The sequence below is a fragment of the Penicillium cinerascens genome, assembly GCF_028974065.1.
Source record: "Penicillium cinerascens strain IBT 15544 chromosome Unknown contig_24_segment0_segment0, whole genome shotgun sequence".
NCBI classification, from domain to species: Eukaryota; Fungi; Ascomycota; class Eurotiomycetes; order Eurotiales; family Aspergillaceae; genus Penicillium; species Penicillium cinerascens.
The window spans coordinates 2683794-2704288 of record NW_026695290.1 but is presented as its reverse complement, the minus strand read 5'-3'; the positions used below and the strand labels follow the sequence as shown (position 1 = coordinate 2704288).

The following is a 20495-nucleotide window of genomic DNA, read 5'->3' as shown; positions in this document are numbered from 1 at the left end:
CAAAAGTACATATTTCTTGCTCCGGCGTTTCGCAGAATTTGGAAGAAAATTGCATAGTTCACTTTCGAGGCTTACTCTCACTTCACATTTCTCAGAAGTACCAAGTAGAAAAATGGGTTTGAGTTCAAGAGAATTATATTTGAGTGTTGCTTTTGCCTGTATTATGCTTTCTTGCATACTAATGATTGGAAGTCTTATTGGCGGCAGTCTCTGGGCTACTTGATTGTTATAACCGTACAAAAGATTTGAAGGTGCTACATTTGCGTGAAGCATTTTATTACCTGGGCTCAAAATTCAGATACTCTAGGAAACTGATAACGCTGTAAAGAGAGGATAAGCTCTAGCCTAATATCTCTCGGAATTAAACTCGGGCGTACCCCTTGTATTTTGCCTCGATAGAAAAAGAACAAAAATTAAGGAAAACCCATCATCTGGTCGTAGTTCTGGAGAATGGCAGGGCTTGATCAGTTCAAGCCCAAGACCAGCGGGAGAATGGCCGCATTGCAAATCTGGATAGCGAGCGGACCTATCGCAATGCTAGCGGTTGAGTATTCACCAGGCTTAATTCGCCAGCCCCAGGGAGTGCCGAGAGCCATATAAATCATCACTGAAAAAAAAACAAGTTAGTCAGCCATATTTTCCAAATGACAGCCAGAAGAACATACCGACTGCAAGGAACAAGCAAATAGCCCAAGTATACTTGAACTTCTTTACCATTTTGTCAAGACCAATGAAGAAACCAGATGGACCGGGCTCTTTGGCGGTCGAAGACCACTCGATGTTGATGCTAAACGCGTGGCACAAAATAGCCTTTGCACAGTTGAGACTAATGCCGCCGAAGAAGATGATCAAGAATGGGAGCCACATAACGGAATTGAGAAGCGATTTCCAGAAAACCATCTCCCTCAGCTGGTGACGGGCCATGCTGAATGCGACCGAGGCAACACCGTTGAAGACAACAACCAAGGAAATCCAAATACCCCAAGATCGCAGGTAAATGTGATCGATTGAAGAGTTGAAGAGACCGACAATGACGTAGTTGACTGTAGCCAAAAGCATACCGGAGGCGATTGCATAGTCTATTGATGTTAGGCCGTGAGGTAGTCATGAAGGCTCGAGAGAGACTCACAGGTAAATATGTACGCAATGATGGTTACCTTACTAGTGACAGGCATGTTACTCCATAAGAAACGAAGGAAGAGTCTCGTCACTGGGCCCTTGTAAGGCCATTTATAGCTAGCTCGCGCATTAGTAGGCGGAAACTGTTCAAAGATCACAGAATTACTCACAAGGGATGAAATACGAGCTCGTTACAGCCGTAGGCATACTTCTCCCAACGCGTCAACTCATCGTACAAGGTGAGCGACACGCCCTCCTTGAAGTCGCGATTGTGGTATGTAGCCAGACGAACAGTCATGCCATGCATCTGCAATCGAAGACTAATATCAAAGTCCTCGGAGACGTGCGCATCAGACCACCACTTCGTCTGGCCATCCGAAGGATCCACAAATTGAATGCTCTGGATAGCCTTCCATCGGAGAAAGGCGTTGTGGCCGACAAAAGGAGACACATCGCCACAGCCGACACCGTACTTAATAGCTGTGTAGACCACATCGGTGAAATAAGCGACTAAGTTTGATGGGTTAGTCAGTTACTCATAAAGCAAGATTTGGAAGGGACGACGCACTACCATTCTCAAACATGTTGTGAACCACTTGCATGACACCGGAGCCGTGTTGAATAATTGCGACCTCGGGGCTCTCGTGCATTTCCAATGCGCCGTAGAGGAGGCAGTCAACGGGGACTCGAGTATCACAGTCGATACTATTTGTCGTCAGAGCTTGTTACTGGAGGATTATCAAAGATCAACATACATAAGGATGTGTTCACCGATACGAATGTTTCCTTCAGCCCCTGCCTAACGTTAGCAACAATTTCGGTGCGACGATTGGGAAATAGTACTGACAAGTGCGACCCTCGTCTTCAGCGAGCATGTTAGCGAGACCCTGCCGGTAAATCCGATCATCATCCTCGATAGTCAAGTCATCGTTGGCACACCCGCGTTGTTGGCACTCCAACCCAGCCAAGCGAACCATTTCATCTTCAACCCGATTCGAGAAAGCGAGACCGTAGTTCATGTTACTGGCCTTCTTGAACTTTCCCTTGCGCTCGAAGCCAATCTTGTTCACTATAGCCTGGGGAGTGGTAGGGGTTTCTTCCTTCTCGGATTCGGTATCTTCTTCGACTGATTTGGACTTCCGGAGCCAGTTGAAGCCTGAAGACTTCTTCTGAGATGCCTTCTTATTGGGGAGACGGGCTGTGTAGCCGATTCCGTTTTCACGGTAGTATTTCCTGCGGGCTTCAGCGAGCTCGGGCTGGATACACTGCATACCATCATCGTTGATGAAGACAGATGCAGTTCCCCCCCGCTCCTCGTAGTACTGAACCGCAGCGAGGACACTAATCATGGTCGGGACAATGACACTATGAAATATTAGCTTGCTGTCTCAGAGACCGCTATAGTTACATACCCCTTGAGACCCTCCTTGTACACGGGCATTTGGATGGTGATATGGGGCAGTTCATAGTCACGGTGGAACTTTGGGTTTGGTTTGATGGCTATGGTGGGATAAGCATTTTGGTGAGCAAGTACTCGGGCAGAAAACCAACCTGAGTGGAACTTCGAGTTCTTCAAGCAGAAAGTGGCTGGGAGGAAAAGCTGGAAGGCGCTGGTAACAAGGACAATGAAGAAGAACTAATTCATCTTAGTAGTATTCCAAAAAGCCGCCGAGGAGGCTTACCAAAGAGAACAGGGCAAGCGGTGGAATGGTCACAACCTGTTCCGCGTTAGTATGATGTTGCGGCCATTTGCATAGAGATGAGAGAACCCACCAATGCAAAGCGAGTGAAGTCCCCGTCCCATGCGTATTCATTAATTAACTGCAAAAAGAATGATTAGCCTTGGACCGAGTTGGAAAGCTGAAGTGATGTTCAAACTCACCCGAGACACTCCAAGCGACTGCGTCAGAATCACCAGCATGATAGCAAAGCTGATCTTGAATGCATGGACTCGGTTGGCTGGTCTGGGAGCCAAGTTACCCTCCAAATCAACAGCAGTCTCATCCTCGTCACCGCCCTCTTCCAAGGCGACGGCCTTGCTGTAGACCTCGTGTTTCTCATCGAGTGCTCCCCGAATGGGAGTAGTGGTGCTGTTGGCCGTGGTGGAGACCTGCGCATCGGTGTCCAAGTCAAAAGGAGAAGAGCATCCGGAAATGCGGGGTGTGGTGGCATTTGAGATACGAGGGCCCTGCAGACAGAAGAAAAATTAGTCGTTGGAGTACAAATGTACTAGGCGCTCAGTGTGAGCACTCACCTTCTTGCCGAGCTGTCTCTCAACATCAAAGGCCACGTTGAGAATTGCGCCGGCATCATGAGACCAGACCAGGATAACCTTCTCTTGAACTACAATACAGGCTCGTGCAAAATGAACCATCTCAGAATTGACATCGTTCAAACAGTAGACAATAGGGATACGAGCGCTGGTGCTCTCAATAATGAGGCTCTTTTGACCAGGCATAATGGAAGCGATCAGAGCAGATGTGAATCGAGACGACATGGCGACTGCAGCTGTCTCACCAAGCCGGATGATGGCGTCGCCCAACGCAGGATTGACATTATATGGAAAGAAAGAATAGTCGTCGTCCGAAAGGCGAACAGCGACGCAGGTCGACGGCCAATTTCGGAGGCCATTGTCAACTTCGCTTCCGTCAAACCAGCCGAGAAGGGTTGCCCGTCGAGCGAGATATCTCGCCATCTGCGGAAATGTTAGTGACCCCTGTTAGGAAAGTTGGAAGGAATTTGGAACACACCGAGCTAGGATCTTCTCCTTCGCCCGACTCAGAGATTGACGGAGAGGCTAGAGAATGCGCAACTGAAGGCGGGCCTCGCCTTGAACGAATGGAGATTACAGGATGCACAGGGCCGGGCGTGAGAACTCGAGCAATCTCTGCCGTGTCAAGGTGCGGTGTAGACGCCCGCGATTGCAAGTAGCAAACCTCGAGAGCTTCATGCTGGGCACGATTCTCAGTGGAAGGGAGCGGCCACTCTTCCGGCTTGGTCAATTCCTTAGTGAGGGAATCATCTGCTTGCGTAGTATCCATAATTGTAATGCAAATTGCGCATGAGAGAAAGAATGGATGTCCCCGAAGAGGAGTAGATCTATGGGACCGCTATATCCCTGAAATAGAAGTTGGGAGGACCCAAAATACTTAAAAAGAATGAAAGCTCAGCAGTCCAAGGTAAACAACGCGACATAAGTTGATAAGCAAAGAAAAGAAAATGCCGGTCCAGACTTCGCTATGGACAGGGCGGCGAACTAGCACGGCCATCGCCGGCGCATGGTGATTTGCAATGCGACAGATAGTCGAGGCGACTAAACACTATTGAAAAGTGGTTCGGAAAGCCGATGCTCGAGTGCTTACTACAGCTGAAGAGTGGCATCCAATGCTCGAAACTAGAGGTAGGTCCATTGCGGGCATGGGCTAGGGCTGGCACGGCCACCTCTGGACTTAGGCGGGTCCGTGGGCGGCATTGAGCTACTGCACTATTCGGGTAATCCAGCTCGTCCAACTCGAGTACTTAGGTTTTTTTTTTATCAGCCGAAGCTCGGATGCGCCGAAGAGTTAGCGTGTCGCAAGCCGACCCTGAGAAGCACCATTTGAAGGGTACTTTGTGGACCAGCAAAGCAGTTCGCCGTGATACAGAAGGGTTTGCTGGCCATGGGCAAATTTATGGCGAGGGTTCGTGCCGCTATGGCTTTTCAGGAACAGTTTGGGAGGCCCAAGCACCACTAGGAACGCCCCATTGCCCCGCTTAATTGGCAGGGCACAAAATGACTTTCCTATCCGAGACTGGGAGTTCTAGATTGCCGTGGGGGTTAATAACCTAAAAATTTGACATTTCATCGGCTGGCTTGGCAACTTCGGCATTCGTAAATCAGACTTTACGGGTAATACCGCCTTTTAAATTTAGTACCGACATGGAATCTAGCAACATGATAGGATCACGGTATTTTAGCGCGATGAGTTGGCTGCCCTTCGCCACTGCCCGGAGTTCATGAATAAAGCTTCCGTACACCGACGATTTTTATAAAGCACAGATCCCCCTAGCGCCTGCAGGAAACCTAACCATCGAAGCCCCCCAGGAGTTTATCCTCCAATCAGTAGTATCCAGTGAATCTCATTGATGGCTATGTTGTACAATCGTTGATACCGTTGCAATGTCTTTCATTGTGTCTCTTCAGCAGCCTTTAACTCACTCTTAGCTTCTGCATCCAACGCTGGATCATCTTTATCGAATAGTAAATTCTTTCTATCTCCTGCTTTCTTAGATACACGGTGTGACGGAGAGCGTCAGGATCATAGGTACTGTGTAAAGCTTGGCGGAAGCGTACGCAATCACTGAGCCCTACAGAGATGACATAGGTGATTGATCACCAATCGCATCTCGAACATAGTTTATGTTAAAGCGCCAGCCCCAAGACCGACAGGGGTCTTGCCAGAGATGGCATGGGATAACCGAGTGGCTTCATGGCTTGGGTTCATCTCCGTCAGGTGGAGGCTGACTAGTTTCGCATCCGAGCACCTGGAACTTGGTGAATACAGCCAGCCAGTACCATGATGGTGCCATGTTTGCCTTGCGATGTGGTGTTAGTAAAGCCGGTTGGAGGAAGTGACAGATTAAGGACCACATGGACCTCTCGGCGCTAAGGAGAAACCTCTCATTGCGTCGGTCGATCCAGAAGTATGCGGAAGCCTACTAAGCTTGCTGACTGACGACCCTTTTACCCAGAGAACTGGTTCTAAATATACCATGCACTTTACCTTCCTAACAAAGAAAGCCTCTATTCAAATGTGGAAGCTATGATTCACAAAAATTAAATTCATTCATTGAACGTGGGAAATCTAGCCATCTCTCCATATTCGTGCCATATCCAAGGAAATTGTCATTACTAAAAACAAACGAAAAATTCAAAATTCGAAGATTTAGCTCATGCACAAGCTCCTTGCTGCCACATCTTCACCGATTTGACGATCATGCCGCGCTCTTCGGGGGTACCCCATGTAGGAAGCCAGGAGCTTTGGGCCAGGTAGAATTCCTTCATAGCACTGGGGCTTGCATCAACCCAGGGTTTACCACCAAGTTCATCGCTGTAACATCACTTTTGTTAGACGGGATTAATAGTATTAGGTTGGGACACTTACGGGAAATAGTTGTTTGTGCCACCAACGGCCACATTGAGGATAAGATAAAACTCTTGGTCAAAAGGAGTATTTCTTCGACCGGTCTGACTCCACGGGTCGCTGGGCACGGTCTTGTTTACCGTACTACCCGCAAAGTCGCCATAGGTCCACATGTTCACATGCTTGGTGAAATCAAAGTAAAGAATTTGCTATGTCATGATCAAAATCAGCTTCCGTTGACCACAGCCATTCAACGTTAATACGTACCCGTAACCGTCCAATTGAATGGCGACAAGGACCTGGCTGGGTTCGCCAAGGAGCATGAGCGGCGGATGAAGAGCGGTCTGGTCAAGTGTGGGGGCTCAGTGATACGCTTCGTCGACTACCCTCCTCGCGGAGTCTCGCCTATGCACCGCACCGTCAGCTGCGACTACGCTGTCGTGATCTTTGGCGAGCTGGAGTGTCTGTTGGATTCGGGCGAGACACGGACGCTGTGCCAGGGCGACGTGCTTATTCAAAGGGGGACGATGCATAAATGGATCAATCACAGTGACGCCTGGGCGCGCATGGTATATGTCCTGCTTGATGCTGAGGAGGTGGAGGTAAACGGGCAGCGACTGGGCGAGGAGCTCGGCGGGATGGAAGGCGTGCCTAATTCTCACTAAATGCGACATGCGTATCTCCCGCCACCACGCTTGCGGCGCGGTAACGCTGGGTTTGCAAGACTGCTTCATTGGTCCTTAATGCCAGAACGTCCATTTGTTGCTAGACACAGAACTAGTCGAAGTGGGTGGAAGGAAGCGCAGAGAGGAAGCTTGGGAAGATGATACAGCTCCTTGGAGTTTCAGCGGTCGTATCAATCGTAATGCCACATAAATTCTTGATATAAAAGTAGGGAATTGCTAATCCGAACCTCCCCCCCCCCCATTAGATAATGTAATCCACAAGCGAGCTGGACACAGAAGCGAGCTAGGCACCCAACCCCACCTAATAGGTTCTAACCTATTTTTAATAACTAAAACACTATATAATTGATAATATAATCTATCTAGGCCTATCTAGACAGGTAGTTCTTTTATGCCCCTGAATTCTATATGCCCCACTAGACCTGGCACTCACCCGCGGGTGAACCTAAGGGACTGACTTCTAGACCGAAAGGTTGGGTCTTCAAGGTGCCAGACCCATCTTAGGTGACCCGTAGGTGACCCATAAGGTCCACAAACAGGATAAATAGGTAGAAAACGTAACTTACTCGTTTAAGTATAAGTTATATAGATTTAGGGAGCTTTTCTATATATTTATTTATAATATTTAATATAGGGTAGGTCGAGAATTCTAATAGTTATTAGAATTATGGTCTTTGACTATAGCACTGGTTTTTTGATGGCCGTTAGAAATTACGCTTCTTTAGCTATATATTAGCCTTCTTGAATTCGAAGAGAAATATATAGATATATATTGTTGCTATAGCCTATATATCGCTTTGCGAGCGATCGGGGTAAATGAACATGACTACTACTACTACTACTACTACTACTACTACTACTACTACTACTACTACTACTACTACCGTAAAAGGAATGACTTTCCGTCACGGTAACACGGCCAGTGGATGAATCGATATTATTGAGTGTACTGTACTATAGCTAGGACTGAAATCATTCACAGCAACCAACCTGTAGACCATTCTTTCCATCTTTGCAGGAGCTGTGCAGTCAGACTTTTGAGGGTAGATTCTAAACGGTGTATTCAACAGTGATACTGTTGCTGCTGGCTGAACTTGATGTAAGAACCTACCCGCTGCTTGACTGGATATCCATGATACATAGTATCACTAGAACGTTTAACGGTCGAGCTGCCATCAGCGGCCTCGGCGCGTAAGTGCCCTATGTTTAATGTTTGAGACCGTAATCTCTATAGATATTCGACAAGATTAGAATGAAATGCGGTCGGTGAATCAGGACTCGCTGAAACAATCTATTATACCCGATACATTGGCACTAAAGTCACCGTGTATATATGGGTTGCGTATCTAGACTACGCGAATGTGGCAAGCCGATCATATGAACGCCGATACGTATCTAGATAATGTAGAGAATCTAAAACTTGACTAGTCTGAAGCTATTTAAAAAGCGTAGCAACGGAGTGATAGCATTATATCTAATTGAACATCGTGGCCGTTCTTTTAAATCTTCTGGTGGTATAGATCGACACTAACAATAAGCAAAACTTCACATTAATCAATAATTGTGACTAAGGCCAAACTGCGTGAATAACTGTATAGTACTATGTGAAGCCTATGGGTCATTTAAATAAATTTTCAATCGAAAAAAAGTTAGTCAGTAGTGCACGGAATACTAAAATGAGAGGTCAAGGTTTCTGCCCGACTAGGCTCCGAGGCCTTATAGCTTCTTTTTCTGTGTAGTAAGCCGCTAAAGTCTAATCAGTTCAACCTTTAAAGCAATAACTACAAGCCAAAGTGTAATAGGATACTTTTCGACATATATAAATAGGCCTTCTAAGTTAATATGATATCCTAGACTATAGCTACCTGAATAAAACATACCTAGGGCTGAGATATCAAATATACGTGACTGTGCTATTAGCGTGGCCATAAATCTTTTTGGTCTTGCTTATTTCGCTGTTTTGAACTCCAACTATTACTTTTCTATTTTCTATCTCCGCCTAAAGCTATTACAAAGTTCCTCTTAGTAATTTATTTTGGTGGCGGGGCAATTTTCTGGTGCTTATCGAGTATGTTTTCCCGCCTATTATCTGCGTTTTAGGAGGAAAGCGGAGGTGACTAGCAAAAGCTTGAGTTTGCTAGCGTATTGTGCTTGATTTACACAACCTCTATACCTTCTATTATGTTGCAATTTACGACCTAGCCTTATGTTTAAATAGCTTAATCTATGCGTCTTCCAGGTTTCTCCCCGGTATAATTTCGCACGTAGAAAACAAGGCAAAGTCATTTTTCCTAGAGAAATGGAAATTTCTTAATAATGGTGGGATGATCGTTCCTCGCTGATGTCGAGAGCTAAATCATGGGAATGGTTCCAGGCTATGGAATTGCACATTACTGTTAAATATCAGAGCGGACCAGGGCAATCATTGGATGCTTTAGCTGTTCCTAAATTTAGCAGACACATTTTGGTTGCCAACGAACACGTAGAAATCCTCATTTCATCACAGGAACAACTTCATTCAGATTCTGTAGCTTACCTTCCGTAACGCTTTCGCGAAACTTGAGACGTTTAAGGAAACTGTCAGACTGGGACTTTCTGCTGGTAGTATACATCATAAAAGACGTTTACCTTGAGTTCTATGTCAAATGTTAGGAAAGGACCAGAATAGGGGCAGCTGGTACTGTGATTAAGAGAACATGGATCACAATTCAATAAACTAAGTAGTCACAAACGCGAAATCTATCGTATTAATAATAGAAAACAAATTTTGGAATATAAAAAATTGCCAGACAAACAGGCAAAAAGTCTCATTCACGTGCAGGGAGTAAGACTCTAACGCAGTGATAGACACAAAAAGCCCATTGCCAGGACTGGGGAGGTAGAAGTGAAGAGCAACCAAAACCGAAAACAATTCGGATGCAAATTAAAAAAATAAACAAGCATAAATAAGTTCAGAACAGATCAGGTCGTGAGATCAATTTTACAGGACTAGGGCGAAGAGGGCCGCAAGCGAGGCCATGCCGAGGCCGGAAGAGACAGTCATAGGCGAGGCCGCGTTGAAAGCGGGAGTAGAGCTGGCCGCCGGGGCGGTAGTGGGCTCGGACTGGCTGGTGCTCATCGTGGTGGAAGAGGCAGCGGGGCCAACGGTGGTGCTCATGCTGCCCGAGGGCATGGTGGCGGCAGGAGTGGACACAGTAGCAGTGCTCGCCATAGAAGGGACAACGACAGAGCTGCTCTCAGTCTCGGTGGCGCTGGGGGCAGGGCCAGTCACGGTCATGGTAGACACAGAGTTCCAAGTGGAGGTCATGGTGTGGGTACCGGAGGTCATGGTCTCAGTGACGGGGCAGATAGTGGTGGTCTCGTAGGTGGTGTCGGTCACGGTCGACTCCTTGGAAGGAGTAGAAGAGGCAGCGGGAGACGAGGGAGCAGGGCCAGTAACCGTCATGGTGGACACGGAGCTCCAGGTGGAGGTCATAGTGTTGGTGCCAGAAGTCATGGTTTCAGTGACGGGGCAAATAGTGGTGGTCTCGTAGGTGGTGTCGGTCACGGTCGATTTGCTAGGAGCAGAAGAGGCAGCAGGCGACGAGGGAGCAGAGGTAACACCAGTAGCAGCAGGGCTAGAGGAAGCAGGGCCAGTAACAGTCATGGTGGACACGGAGCTCCAGGTGGAGGTCATGGTGTTGGTACCAGAGGTCATGGTCTCAGTGACGGGGCAGATAGTGGTGGTCTCGTAAGTCGTGTCAGTAACGGTCGACTCCCGGGCAGGAGTGGTGGACGAGGTCTCGGTCACCGGACAGACGGTGGTGGTAACTGGGATAGTCGAAGTGATCACGGAAGTAGAGTGCGCCGGGCAGTTGGTGACAGTAGGAGCACATTTGGTGACGGTGATCTCACTAGTGGTGTAGATAGTGGAGGTGGTCATTTTGGGGGTGGTAGCGCTCGACGAGACCATGCTAGTAATTTGAGACGAAGCAGGGACGGTAGAGCTGCCGGCGGGCGAAGTGGCCGGGGAAGAGACAGGCACCGAAGAACCAGGAGCAGTCGAGCTGGAAGTCGGGACGGAGACCGAGATCGAGCTGGAAGTAGCCGTCTGATGAGCAGGCGACGAGGTCGGGGTCATCAGGTCGCTGGAGCAGTCCGAAGTGGACGACTCGGTAGTAGAAGTAGTCTCATCACAGGGAGTAGACGACGACACAGGCGACCGAGTCGGGGCAACCAGGGGAGTGCTAGAAGTGATAGCTCCCGGGGGAGGAATGCGAGACGAAGACCCAAAGTGGCGCGCCTGGACACCAGCGGGAGCCTTGACGTGCCATGCCTACTGTAGTGAGCACAAGGGTACTGGAGAAGAAGACGTAAGACAATACTAACCTGAGAAGCAGTCAGGATCGACGCGAGAGCAATGGCGGAAGTGACCTTCATTGTGATAAGTTACTGCGAACGAGCAGAATTGCACAAACGTTTATAGAGAGTGATATAACTGCGACTTGGCAGAAAAGAAACGAGTGATGAGGATTTCAGGTCAAACGAGAGATACCAGAAACCGTGGAAAGCAGAGGAAGACTGAAGTCGTAGATGATGGTGAACGCAGAAAGCGGAGGGTGAGGATGCCCTAAAAAGACCGCCGAGAGACCACTGACAGCAACTCCACCAGAAGCTCAGCAAGGAAATGAACTACAACAGAGATACCCACGGATCCGGCGGCGCACATGGAATCCACTTAGCCCCAGGAGATGCAGGAACCGGTGGATATCCTCGAATACATCTGAACCAGTCAGAAGCTCATCGTGGCGAGCTGGTTCGGGAAGAAGGGTCCAACCAACGGTGAAAACGCCTTCCTACGTCATGTTCCTGGTGATCCGCCACGTTCGACTGGAAGCTCGGAACTATCTATAATTATAGAACGTAGATCAAGAATTGATTTGTTCAGTCAATTGATTCTTACGCATTTTTACAGTCCCCTCGCCGGTTTATGGCACGCGGGATCTATGTACAGATCGAGAAACCCGATCGAGTCTGACACTACGACGCTGTTAGAGTCTGGCTAAGGAAGTCTAGGAAGTCTAGGTCCTTGGACGGATCCCATTCGGTTTTTATTGGGCCCTTCTCTTGGCCAACCCCAACGATCTCAGTTGATTTTGACATGATATTGCGATCAGCACAGATTTTGCCGGTCTCCGCCGCCTCGGCCTTCTCCGGACAGATTCTGTTTCCTCCACTGCCCTCGATCAGGGGTTTGAAATTAACCCGGGTTCTCCAGAGTTGCAGAATCTCCCAGCCTTAGCGATAGTAGTTCATCCCGAAATGATAAATTGAAATAAATTGATGCGTTTGTGTCATCTTTATTACTATGATCGCTCGGAGAATGGCGGCTCCGCTCGAACCCCTCTGCGCGATTGGCCCCTCATCGAGAATACTTCGAATGTCATCTTCGCAGACCTTCTGGTCGAAATCTTGATTTCGCCCAGCGCCGGAGAAAATCCACTTTCTGACTCAGGCTAATCCTACAGTCTTGTCATTTGTCACCTCTGAAGGGAAATCTGATTGGTATCTCGAATGCCGATCGCAATGTCGACCGTGGTCCGGGCCAGACATTTGATAGAAATAGCATATCGGGCACCACAATTCATTTGACAAGTGGAGCCGTGTGGAAAAACGTGGTTCTCCTACCGAACCCGAGCCCCGAGCCCTGGACACTCGGGCTATGTAACTGTTAGGTCAAACCCACAGTCGCGCCCACCGAGTGGGAAATTTGTAATATCGTTTCCTTGATCTGAGTTCTGAGGATTTCCAGGTTATCTAAAAGATAACCAGGCTTCCCTCTCTTCTAGATCGTCGAAAATTTGGTTTAGCAAGGATCAAGGCATTGAGGAAGACAAATGGCGGATGATGCCGTCAAAAAGCTACGTCAAACGGTCAAACGAAGTCCCCTTTCGACGCCACCCGCCTTAACAGGGACGGGATTGGGTGCTGTCAAAAATGGGGACAGTCCACCCTGGCAAAATCGGTCATCATCGCTATGGCCTTGGAAACCTGAGTTTGAAAACACTCTATAGCGAATTTCCTATGCACAACGACGCTGCCCGGCTGTTGAACCGGCAGGTCTAGCCTGCCAAGAAAGCAGAAAAAGCCTACAAGTAGCGTTGCCAAAGAGGCCAGCATTCATGCCGATCCCCGTTGTTCCGCAGCAAATGTACATGTAGGCGGCCAAGAGACCCAAATCGGATCTTGGCATAGTCCGCCCATATCCACGTGAGGGATTTTTTCGCTTTTATTTGGGACTTCGTTGTATGATTCATCGCATATGACAAGACCGGGACTGATATCGTGACTGAGCGCTTCCTTTTATAAGACCAATTTTCTAAGACTACGAAAATCCGGATACTCGGGCTTCCCGAAATGTTACCTTCGATAAAAGGCGGAACGGACCCAAGGCCATTTGCATTGTGGAAAAATGCGACATCTTTGTTGACTCTTTTGCGTGTTCCCAAATAAGGCTAAAAAGAAATATGACTGCTGCTGAGATGAACCATGTCAGCCGGGGGTTTGTTCTGCTTCGGTAGATGCATGCCCATAATCCATATTCCAGATACCGAATATGAGTAGTACGCGGACTCGCCACTTTCTATATTACTAACGGCTGTGTATCTGGCTGAATTCCTTCGACTGCATCGTATCTTTTCGGCTCTTTGAAGAATCTGAATGGCAAGCGAGATGAGACTTGCCGGTGATTTTTGTTTCGTCTCTTCCCCGCACTATCACCATTGTGGGGCTTCAAGTCTCACTTCGCCGCGGGTAAATACAATATTTGCATATCGGATAATCTATAAATGCACAGGGTTGCATTCTTCCGTTAATTGAGTAGCTAAAATTTAAATAAATAGGTTAAGGCCCCGCGTTGTGGACTTGCGGGCCGGGTCTATCACCGCGGGTATCAACATGATCGTCTCTCTACTTTTCTGCATTGTTGGGCTTGGCGACTTAGCAGTCGCAAAATGGCTCTGGTCGAGCTCTCCAGCCAGCACCTCAGACATCGAAAGACAGGCATATCCCTTGGGCAATGGGCGTATGGGCCTCTTGGCCGCCGGGAAGCCTGGATCCGAAAGCATCAACATCAATCTAGACAGTCTATGGACGGGTGGGCCATTTGAGAACCAAAGCTATTCCGGTGGCAATCCAGCAGAGGACCGATCTCATTTTTTGCCCGGAATTCGAGACGAGATTTTCCGAAATGGAACAGGCAATGTCAACGCTCTTCTCAGCCCAATTTATTCCCACGGCTCCTACACGCCTCTTGCCAATTTGACCGTCGAGATTGACGACGCCGATGATTATTCTTCTTACTTTAGGGGTCTAGATCTCGATACTGGAGTACACACGGTCACATTCTCAAGCGGAGAGAATCACTTCAATACTTCGATCTTTTGCTCTCAACCTGATGACGTCTGTGTCTATCGCATCGTATCGGAGTCACCATTGCCGACTATTAAATTTGGGTTTCAGAACAAGTTCTTGAATGAATCCCTGGTAACTTATACCTGCTGCCATGGTCAGCTGCAAATGAGTGGTCAACTATCCCAACCGGGGATGAAGTTCACGGGAATAGCGCAGTCGATACAACCAAGCGCAATGCAATGTGAAGGGAATTCCCTCGTCTTCTCGAGCGACGCAAAATCCACCAATGCAGCAGTTGTAATCGGAGGTGGAACAAACTACGACCAAGGCCACGGTAACAAGCAATTTGGATTCTCATTCCGTGGAGAAGATCCAACGCCCTCGGTGAAGAAGACTATTTCCGCTGCGGTCTCCAGATCATACGAAGAGATATTAGCAAGCCACATCGCAGACCACCAGAGTCTTTTCAACAGATTCTCCCTGAACCTACCGGACTCGTCAAATTCCACCGCCATAGAAACAGCCAATCTAATCTCTACCTACGACCTCAATCAAGGAAACCCCTTTGTAGAATCCCTCTTAGTCGATTACGGCCGCTACCTTCTGATAGCATCATCCCGTGACAACTCCCTACCCGCAAATCTCCAAGGCCGATGGGCAGCATTGCAGTACCCAGCATGGGGTGCAGACTACCACGTCAACATAAACTTACAAATGAACTACTGGGCAGCGCCGCAAGTCGGACTCGGGTCCTTGCAGCAAGCTCTCTGGAACTACATGGAGCAAACATGGATACCATACGGCCAGGAGACGGCACGTCTATTGTACGGGGCAGCAAATGGGTCGTGGGTTATTCATGATGAGATAAATATCTTCGGGTACACTGGGATGAAGAACGATGCAACTTGGGCTGACTATCCTCTTGCTGGAACGTGGATGGCTTTGCAGATCCCAGAGTGGCTTGATTATTCCGGAGACGAGGATTGGTATCGCCGTCAAGGATATGTGATTCTCAAAGGAACGGTGCAATTTTGGTTGAGCCAGCTTCAAGAAGATCGATATTTCAATGATGGGACTTTGGTTGTCAATCCTTGTAACTCGCCTGAGCATGGGCCTACTACTTTTGGCTGCTCGAACCATCAACAGGAGATATGGGAAGTTTTGGATCGAGTCCTCGCGTTTCGGGAGGAGAGTGGGGATTCCGACGTGGAATTCTACCGCAGGGTGGAACATACTTTGAATCGCCTCGATCGTGGAATCCACATTGGGTCCTGGGGACAGCTGCAAGAATGGAAACTCGATATCGACGTGAAGAATGACACGCATCGACACTTGAGCGGGTTGACCGGCTGGTACCCAGGGTATAGCGTCGCCAAGGAAGCACACAATCAAAGTGTTTCATCGGCAGTCGAAACTATGCTATGGTCTCGCGGCATTGGAAAAGGCAGCGACGCAGATGCCGGCTGGGAAAAGGTTTGGCGCTCAGCATGCTGGGCTGTGCTGAATGACACCGAGCGCGCGAACTTTGAATTGCGTTTCAGTATCAGCGAGAACATTGCTGCCAATGGCCTTTCGCAGTATTCTGGGCATGACGCGCCATTCCAGATTGACGCCAATTTCGGATTGGTTGCCGCTGTGGCTGCGATCTTGATCCGCGATCTGCCCCAGGTTCACGACGATCAGAGTATGCATACTGTTCTACTGGGTCCTGCAATTCCTTCAACATGGGGCCAAGGCTCTGTAAAGGGATTTCAACTGCGTGGCGGAGGAAGCGTAGATTTTTCATGGGATGCAGATGGGGTTGTTCAGGATGCAACATTGCATGGGCGAACCAAGCCTTTGCGAATGATCAACATCAAGGGGAGGACGGTCGCCAATTGAAGGAACGAATCCGTCTTATGTTTATATATCTTGGACTCAATAGTAGAGTTTATTCGTTCAACCGCCTTTTTAATGTATTCACATCGTGTTTAGTAAGCTAGCCCCTGTGTCAAGGGTGTCCAGCGGTAGAGTGAAAGCAGTTCCCTTCGTCGAGCTTTATGCTCATCCCACGAATGAGGCCCAGCCTGTTGAGCATCATACAACATGGAGCGGAACACTTTCCGGAAGTTTTTCTGGTGAAGCCTCATCAGTACTGTGAAGGTCCTCGAAAAGATCCAATCTTACCTGAAACGTGGTATCCAAAGTGACAACGCTCACTTCATGGGCCCGGATAATAGTCTCGCAAACCTCTTCGACAGATCGATTTGGACCAAGTTCCGGCATGCGGTCCACGAAAAGGAGCAGGATGAAGCTCCCTTGGAGAAGATAAATACCAAATAGATACGGCATGAAGGCCATTTCCGGATCAAGTGCGAGGATCTGCGATACCATGCTGGTCGCACTTAACGCATGGGAGGCACATGTCAGAAAGCTTTCTGATGTGATCCAGTCGTCTTTGTCTTCAATCATCGAGATCGGGTCCCATTTGCCGTGGAGCAGAATGTAGAAGACATGTAACAAATAAGTGCTGTAGGCTTTGACCAGGGGTAGTTTGACAGCTAATTCTCCAGGAAACATTAAACTGGGCTGACTATCCAGCTCAGTCAATTCTTGCTCGCGACGGGAGATCATGTCCTCGAGTCGGCGAATCGCGTCTTGAGAAACGAATTCTCCTAAGGTTGGGTGGTTGCGAATGTGGTGTAAGTCGATGATGTGTCCCAAGATCCGAGCGAGGGGGAGAAAATATTCGAAGAAACCGGTACCTGATATTTGTGTCGGAGGTCCCAGTAGACAAGCTGGAATGCAGTTCAGATCGGCGGCATTAAGTGTCCGCCACAACCGCTCGGGTAGAGGAGTCCGCACACAAAACGTGCCTTCTGGTATAATCAGACGCATATTGAAGGACAGAGCCAAATGGCGGTCTAGGCAGTAGGCGAGCCAAAATAGGCGCCTGCGCTCTTCTTTAGCAATAAACCATCTCCTGAAAGTCGAGTCTCCGTTATAGAGACCGCAGAATACAGGACCGAGATCGATGTCTTGATCTTCCATAGTCAATCCACTGGCTCGAATTAGCCGAAACAACTTGTCGCGCCATTTCAACGCATCTGCTTTGTAATGACCACCCGATATTACGATTGTCAATATGGCCACTGCCAGAATAACATCCGTGGAGCCGAGTTGTCTCGGCAGTAGGCCCTTTCCACTGGGTTGTCGATCCTGGGCCGAAGGTGGGTTACTGGGAGAGTCACTGGCGTGTTGGGGATGGTGAAACTGCCATCCATCTGAGAAAAAATAAGCAAACTATCGGTAGTATTCTCAGTACCGCATGCACTCTACGCACCAGATGTTCGAAAGTAGTTGTCTGGATCTTCGCGCTCAAGAAGATTCAACGAGAGACGATAGAGATCCACGCTCATACGCTCCCTGGCCCCAGGGGTATCAAATATCCTCATGTCAGCAGTCTGGGCAACGCAAAATAAAATAACCGCAAGCAGAGCTGGTGATATTGGGCGAGGATCTGTCGGATGGAGCACGGAAGACGGATGGAGGACATGGGCCAGCATGTAGGGCGAGGATGACTTGAACACGGAATTATGTTCTTCATTGAAATAAACTTCGAGCATCTCCGAAGCCTCGACTGGGGATAAAATGTCTCCTAAATGAGGCAGCACCGAGTCAAGACAGGGGTACGGTTGATTGATGACATTGTGCTCTGGTAGAGTGTTTGGGATGTCATCAAAGACCTCTTGATGAAATGGTAACGAGCCACCCGGGTCCATGGAGATCTTTCGAAACGATGGTCAGTACACTAGAAAAGTTCAGGGAATAGCGAGTTTCCCCTAGACGGATGTACTTACATGAGCTGGTGCGATCGCGGCTTGGGATGTCTCCAACTGAGCGTCACCCATAGTGCCTGAAAGAAAAGCGCCCAAGGGGCTCTTTGAGTTGCCAAAAGGCGGATTTGAAGATGCGAAACCTTCCGAACCATTTGGGCTCTTAATGAGTGCTGGCTCGTGTCGACGTTCTGTTGGTGACAAGGGATGGGAAGTCTCATGTGTCGATGCACTGCTTGAAATGACTGTGCCTACAGGACTCCCAGCTGTGATTTGAGGCGACCCATGCTCGAAGAGAACTTGGCTCTCTCGCCTTAAGTCCCGGGTGCTATCCGAGCGCGGTCGACGACCTCGCTTGCGAACAGCTTTGGTATAATTACATAGCTCTTCACGTTCTAGTCACACAGTTAGAGAGCTGGGATTTGATGAAACCTTGCAATCAAATTTTAAGTACCTGCACATCGACGGCTTCGGACAGCTGTTAGCTTGAAATTCGACCCATATCTTCTACGGAACTTACCACGGATGCTGCCCATCACAGCGTTGTTTCGAGTGGGTGCAAGAGTCGCAAGCTCGTAGCACCCGAGTCTGATTCCGATGATGCGTGTTGCTACCCGGCATCACGTACCATGCTCTGCGTGGGAAAAGGAGCAAGATGGTGGGGAGGCGGCGATGCGGAGGCGGAGATGCGGGGAGAGCGGATGGGGACAGGGACTCGGTTGCAGAACCCAGTTGCAGAACCCAGTTTGGTGCAGGAGTGCAGGGACGGGCCCTTCCAGATGCTAGCTGTACCCTATGAGAGAATCTTTATGGGTTTCGTTCCATCGTCTGTGACATCATAATCCTCTCTAAATTTTCTTATTTGTTTGTCGACCACTTATCGGGTTCTACTTATAATCTGGTCTCTGCAGGCCGCTTTCTCGCCACGTCCCACCCATTGCCTGGACTTGGAAAGCTATAGTCTTTCCACGGCCCCAGTATTTTTTGCACGGATTTAAACAACATCTCATCCTCCTCAAACTTGCGCTGACTTAACTCGACCGATGGTCCAGCATCTGCAGTCCAAAGCCATCGCGGCTCATCCGACATCGGGAGAACCTGCCGGGCCGTACCGAGGTTGTCTTCAAGCTCAGCGATTGACGTGATCCCCATGATGGTGGTCACCCGGAAATCGGCATCGGATATAGATTGTGCCCGGATGATAGAATATCTCAACGCGAGTGTCGCAAGGGACTCACCCCGCGCAGCAACATAGTCCGCTGCTTCTTTTGCAGCGCGTCGCAACCCCTGAGGTGCCGGGTGGAAGTCACCCAGGTCACCAACCGGCACGCCATTGGACCGCAACAGTCCTATTGCAAGTGGACTAGAACTGCAGACACAAGAAACGCCAGCCTCTCTGAAAGCCTCTAAGCCCTCGCGGGCCAGGCGATCGTTCTGCAAAGTTAATTGAGCCCAATTCTGGACTATATCAAGCGGCCGGGAGTATATTTCTTGGACGCGTCGAGCGATGTGGGCGAGAACGTCGATACGATATCCCGATATTCCAACGTATTTGATATGCCCTTGGCCAACCATCTCGAACAGAGCGCCCACGGCTTCGAGCACTTCGTCCTCAGGGACGAATTCCACGTCGTGGCAGAATACCACGTCCAGGTAGCATGTGCGCAGCCGTTCAAGTGAGCGCGTGACTGATTGTCGAACCCAGGCTGGCGAATAGTCGAATTGGGTAGCGGTGATGCGCCCTACCTTGGTCATCAAGATGTACTGGTCGCGAGTGTAATTGCTGGCGATGTCCGGATGAGAAAGTGCTTCGCCGAGAAGCACTTCCGAGGGGTGATAATAAGAAGAAGTGTCGATAGCACGCAGTCCGAGTTCAAAAGCGCGCTTGAGGACTTGGAGTGCCTGGGTCGAGCTCGGGTTCGAAATTATCTGGTAGGAGAACCCAGCACCGCCCAGAACAAGCGGAGGTAACAGACGCGACAAAGGCGTCGTGGTCCGGAAGGTGGTCATTGTGAAGGAGGCTGCAATGTTGAGAGAACTGAATTGCAAGATAAGGGAGGGAGGGAAAACCCTTTAATCCGCTCGAAAAGCAGACCTGCGCTTATCATGGCCATTCCCACGACAGCCCACTACAGCCTACTACGGGTGGAAACACAGACTGGTCTACTAATGGCCAAGCCAAGGAAAACATAGAGCTTGAGTTGGAATTCCCCGATTTAAATACCCGTCGGAAAATTGCTGATTGGATTGCGGGAGAGACGATCGTTGCCATCTCCGCCCAAATACCCGATGACGTTGTACCTGCAGCTCCAAATATCCTTAATTCGCAATTTGAAAATAACATCCAAGTCCTTCAAACT

General features: G+C 48.9%; 7 protein-coding genes across 7 annotated transcripts; 2 read left to right on the top strand and 5 right to left on the bottom strand.

The window, feature by feature from the left end:
• Positions 1 to 464: 464 nt before the first annotated feature.
• On the bottom strand, positions 465 to 4160 carry N7498_004124 (uncharacterized protein; the record flags this gene model as incomplete). Its single annotated transcript, XM_058451186.1, has 14 exons — positions 465 to 607; positions 666 to 1079; positions 1130 to 1236; positions 1290 to 1629; positions 1688 to 1824; positions 1875 to 1914; positions 1967 to 2484; positions 2532 to 2619; positions 2671 to 2755; positions 2802 to 2837; positions 2893 to 2940; positions 3002 to 3307; positions 3374 to 3814; positions 3870 to 4160. The coding sequence occupies 14 exons, from the start codon at positions 4158 to 4160 to the stop codon at positions 465 to 467; spliced, it is 2994 nt and encodes a 997-aa protein (XP_058310648.1).
• A 1889-nt stretch (positions 4161 to 6049) lies between these two features.
• Positions 6050 to 6565, bottom strand: N7498_004123 (uncharacterized protein; the record flags this gene model as incomplete). Its single annotated transcript, XM_058451185.1, has 3 exons — positions 6050 to 6209; positions 6264 to 6451; positions 6506 to 6565. The coding sequence occupies 3 exons, from the start codon at positions 6563 to 6565 to the stop codon at positions 6050 to 6052; spliced, it is 408 nt and encodes a 135-aa protein (XP_058310647.1).
• Positions 6566 to 6649: 84 nt separating this feature from the next.
• N7498_004122 (cupin domain-containing protein) lies at positions 6650 to 6907 on the top strand (the record flags this gene model as incomplete). The annotated part of the gene is made up of 1 exon (XM_058451184.1): positions 6650 to 6907. The coding sequence occupies one exon, from the start codon at positions 6650 to 6652 to the stop codon at positions 6905 to 6907; it is 258 nt and encodes an 85-aa protein (XP_058310646.1).
• Positions 6908 to 9908: 3001 nt separating this feature from the next.
• Positions 9909 to 11347, bottom strand: N7498_004121 (uncharacterized protein; the record flags this gene model as incomplete). Its single annotated transcript, XM_058451183.1, has 2 exons — positions 9909 to 11243; positions 11297 to 11347. The coding sequence occupies 2 exons, from the start codon at positions 11345 to 11347 to the stop codon at positions 9909 to 9911; spliced, it is 1386 nt and encodes a 461-aa protein (XP_058310645.1).
• A 2517-nt stretch (positions 11348 to 13864) lies between these two features.
• N7498_004120 (glycoside hydrolase family 95 protein) lies at positions 13865 to 16201 on the top strand (the record flags this gene model as incomplete). Its single annotated transcript, XM_058451182.1, has 1 exon — positions 13865 to 16201. One exon carries the CDS (start codon positions 13865 to 13867, stop codon positions 16199 to 16201), a length of 2337 nt encoding a protein of 778 aa, XP_058310644.1.
• An 89-nt stretch (positions 16202 to 16290) lies between these two features.
• N7498_004119 (fungal specific transcription factor domain-containing protein) lies at positions 16291 to 18210 on the bottom strand (the record flags this gene model as incomplete). Its single annotated transcript, XM_058451181.1, has 4 exons — positions 16291 to 16434; positions 16487 to 17583; positions 17643 to 18087; positions 18160 to 18210. 4 exons carry the CDS (start codon positions 18208 to 18210, stop codon positions 16291 to 16293), a joined length of 1737 nt encoding a protein of 578 aa, XP_058310643.1.
• Positions 18211 to 19026: 816 nt separating this feature from the next.
• Positions 19027 to 20145, bottom strand: N7498_004118 (uncharacterized protein; the record flags this gene model as incomplete). The annotated part of the gene is made up of 1 exon (XM_058451180.1): positions 19027 to 20145. One exon carries the CDS (start codon positions 20143 to 20145, stop codon positions 19027 to 19029), a length of 1119 nt encoding a protein of 372 aa, XP_058310642.1.
• Between the last annotated feature and the right edge of the window lie 350 nt (positions 20146 to 20495).